The sequence below is a fragment of the Andrographis paniculata genome, unplaced genomic scaffold, assembly GCF_009805555.1.
Source record: "Andrographis paniculata isolate CXL003 unplaced genomic scaffold, ASM980555v1 Contig38END, whole genome shotgun sequence".
NCBI classification, from domain to species: Eukaryota; Viridiplantae; Streptophyta; class Magnoliopsida; order Lamiales; family Acanthaceae; genus Andrographis; species Andrographis paniculata.
The window spans coordinates 3,324,467-3,327,753 of NW_026137571.1; the positions used below are offsets into that span (position 1 = coordinate 3,324,467).

The window sequence follows — 3,287 nt, forward strand, 5'->3', positions numbered from 1 at the left end:
ACTCAGCAATGTTATTATTTATTATTCCCCAACGAGTGCCTCTGAATAGTGAATTTGCCCAACATTTTGGGTCTGATTGGGTAATGAAGTCCCAGGCCAATGGCATCGATTCGACCACAGAACTAATATGGTTTTCAAAATCTTCTTCTCAACGGAGCATAAGCGGCCTTGTTGAAGACAGCGGTCCATCGTTTCTTATTATGCATTGGGTATCTCCGCATAACCTAAAAAAAGACATTTTTTGGCTGATTATAACCAGTGATTTTCATTGCAAATTAATATTGACATACATATACCTGGGTACGGAAGTTGTCCACTAAGTGTCGGAGACAATACACATGATGTGCTCCGGGAAAGATGCACGGGATTGACTTTAGTAAACCCAAGTGTCGATCCGAGAAGAATGTGTACTGTTTCCAATCCGTACGTCCCTCACATTCTAAAATAGCTCGAAGCTTCCAACAAAACCACTCCCAATTTTCATCATTTTCCGTAGACACCGCTGTAAGTCAACAAATGAGAATACAAATAACTACAAATGTTTCCAGTGTATAAGGGTACATATGTGCCTAAAGAGAGCATATCGGAATGCTCTAAGGGTATTCGAAAAAATATTGCAGGTAAATATTTAACAAACAAGAGATTGTATGGAAAACAACACACACGAACAGATATACCCAGCATTTTAACAAAATGACAACCGTAGCTAATATCAAATTACGTAGCAGAAAATGCTAAAGTAAACATCCCATCCTCCCCATCCACTGCGATTGCACTTAGCAAACACCCTTTGTGTTTGTTTTGTATATGCGTCCCATCAAGAAAGAGTAGGGGCCTGCAACCCTTCAAAAAACCCATCCGGCATGCACCTAAACAAACAAAAAGGCGCTGGAAATGTTTGGTTGCCTGCTCAACTTCACAATCTATAATACTTCTCGGATTTGACTCCCGAAGTGCATGACAATACCACGGAAGTTGTGAGAAACTGTCTCTACCTCCACTATTAATTGCTCTTATCGCATTCTCCTTGCCACGCCATGCTTTATGATATTTCACGTCAATCCCATAATCTGTTTGAATATGCTCCCGGACGTCGGATGCCTTATACGCTGGCATAGAGCGCATTTTATCTTTGTAGACTTCAGAAATCCAGTTCGCATCGGCTGCTGGATGATCTCTTGATTGCAATAGATTCAGAGTACATGTGTGATGTAAATTGCACTTACGAATGCTGAATGGCGCATCACGAGCATGGAAGGATACATAAACACGCCAACCACAGCCTTTGTCGATGCACACCGCAATAATTTTGCTCGAATCATTCTTTTGGTACTTGAACTGTTTCTGAGTAGCAATAAAATAATTCTTCAATAACTTTCTAAACTCTTGCGGTCCCTTAAATGTCTGACCTTCCCCGACAATGCATCTCTGCATTGCAATTAGACTAGTACTTTCGTCAGGAATAAAGATACCACATGCGCCATCTTCGTTCAATCCCGAACATTCGGCCTCACCCCTGCATTACAAATACACTAATAAGAATGAAAATTTTGTCAGATGTAAGTAATTCTAATTCTATATGGTAATAAATCTTTTCTTCGTAAATAGAAAAACATGGGTACCCATCTTACCCAACCGAGTATGTCCACGGTGTATACGGTTACCTATCATGTCATCCAAGGTATTTAAAAGAACAACTGCATCTATTCACCGCGGCAAGTTACATGATGCAGTAAATGCCACGGGATATGGAAATTTCAACGCATCGATCATGGTACACCTACCTAAACCAGATTGCTAGAGGATATTGACAGTGGCGTGTAAAAAAGGAGTGAACATCGTTAAATACCTTCAAGATGTTATATCCCCAGTACATATCTTTACAATCTCTTCAGTGGTTCGTTCTACCGCACTACTACAAAATCGCGGAGACGAATACTTACTACCTACAGACAACATCGCAACAAAACACCAGGGTATTGTTGTATGCCAATATCATGAAAGAATTATGTAACCGATAAATAAAAGGTAGGTAGCTTATTACCAATATATCAAAATTCAAGGTATATGCATCATACCAACTAAAAGTTTGTGTATAAACAACATGCTTTCAGATGTGTTGAACGTGAATATATATAAGCGCTTACAGGCTGCATTCTTTCATAAGGCACAGTTGTGATTGCATTATATAACAAAGTTGAATAAAGACTACTTAATTACAAAAGATGAGTAACGTACATGCGTCCAACCGTGCTTCAGAGAGGCACGCTCTGGTGCTCGCTCCTACACCGTGCAATCATATCCACAAACATTACCTTTAACAAGATATGCATTCTCCACATATTGGCGACATTATCATCACACAATAAAGTCGCGTAGCTTTTCTGAATAGGTGCAATATATTGGACTTTTACCGCCTCAACACTCACCTTATTCCATCTTTTCGATAGATTCCGGTAAAGATCCTCCAGCGTGGCGCCCTCTTCTAAACCAATTACATGATGCTCACCTTCGTACGAACATATAATTAATGATTTCAAACTACTTTGCTCCATGTCCATCGGAACCTAACGATCAAACCAATATATGTATGAATTATATTAGCTCATATCAGCGATTCGACAATCATACACATAATAGACTAAAATCATATGTTAACCTAGAATTCTAGTGATGTACTGATTCTCAAATAACAATAAATTACCCAATTCACAAATATAACATTTACAAACTAGCTACCAACAAAATTTTCTATCAAAATCACCCAAAAAATTAATTATCAAAATAACCAAAAAATTACCCACTACACAAATCTCATACTTCATGTATAAATTTCAACTTGTTCAACAAGCATCAACATTTTCCCCAAAACCCTAAAAATAAAAATTTTCTTACTAATCCAAATGTTACTGAAGTGCGCGACCTCGGACGACGGTCCTCGAAAATTCTCCCACTGAAGCGCAACCTCGGACGACGGTCTGAGAAGCTTCTCCCACCAAAGCGCGCGACCTCACACGACGTCGAACCGGGTGTACAGAGGGAGGACGGATAGCTAACCACATGCAATATCGGAGAAAGAACAGCGAACTAGTCGTGGGAAGAAGGGGAGAGATTTTTTCACACCGGAAACTGCGAGAGGAGAGGTTGATTCCGACCTGATGGGAGAGGATTCAACGGACGAGGAATTTTTCAGCACGAATAAAACTGCCTGGAAGGGAAGGAAAAGAAGAATCGAAGAAATAGGAGAAGAAAGAAAGAAAAATGAAAACGGGGAAGTGCAGACAAAG

General features: G+C 39.7%; 1 protein-coding gene across 1 annotated transcript; it reads right to left on the minus strand.

Moving 5' to 3' along the window:
• Positions 1–717: 717 nt before the first annotated feature.
• On the minus strand, positions 718–2,561 carry LOC127250856 (uncharacterized). The gene is made up of 2 exons (XM_051274283.1): positions 2,311–2,561; positions 718–1,516 (listed from the first exon to the last, which is right to left on the minus strand). The coding sequence occupies exons 1-2, from the start codon at positions 2,559–2,561 to the stop codon at positions 718–720; spliced, it is 1,050 nt and encodes a 349-aa protein (XP_051130240.1).
• Between the last annotated feature and the right edge of the window lie 726 nt (positions 2,562–3,287).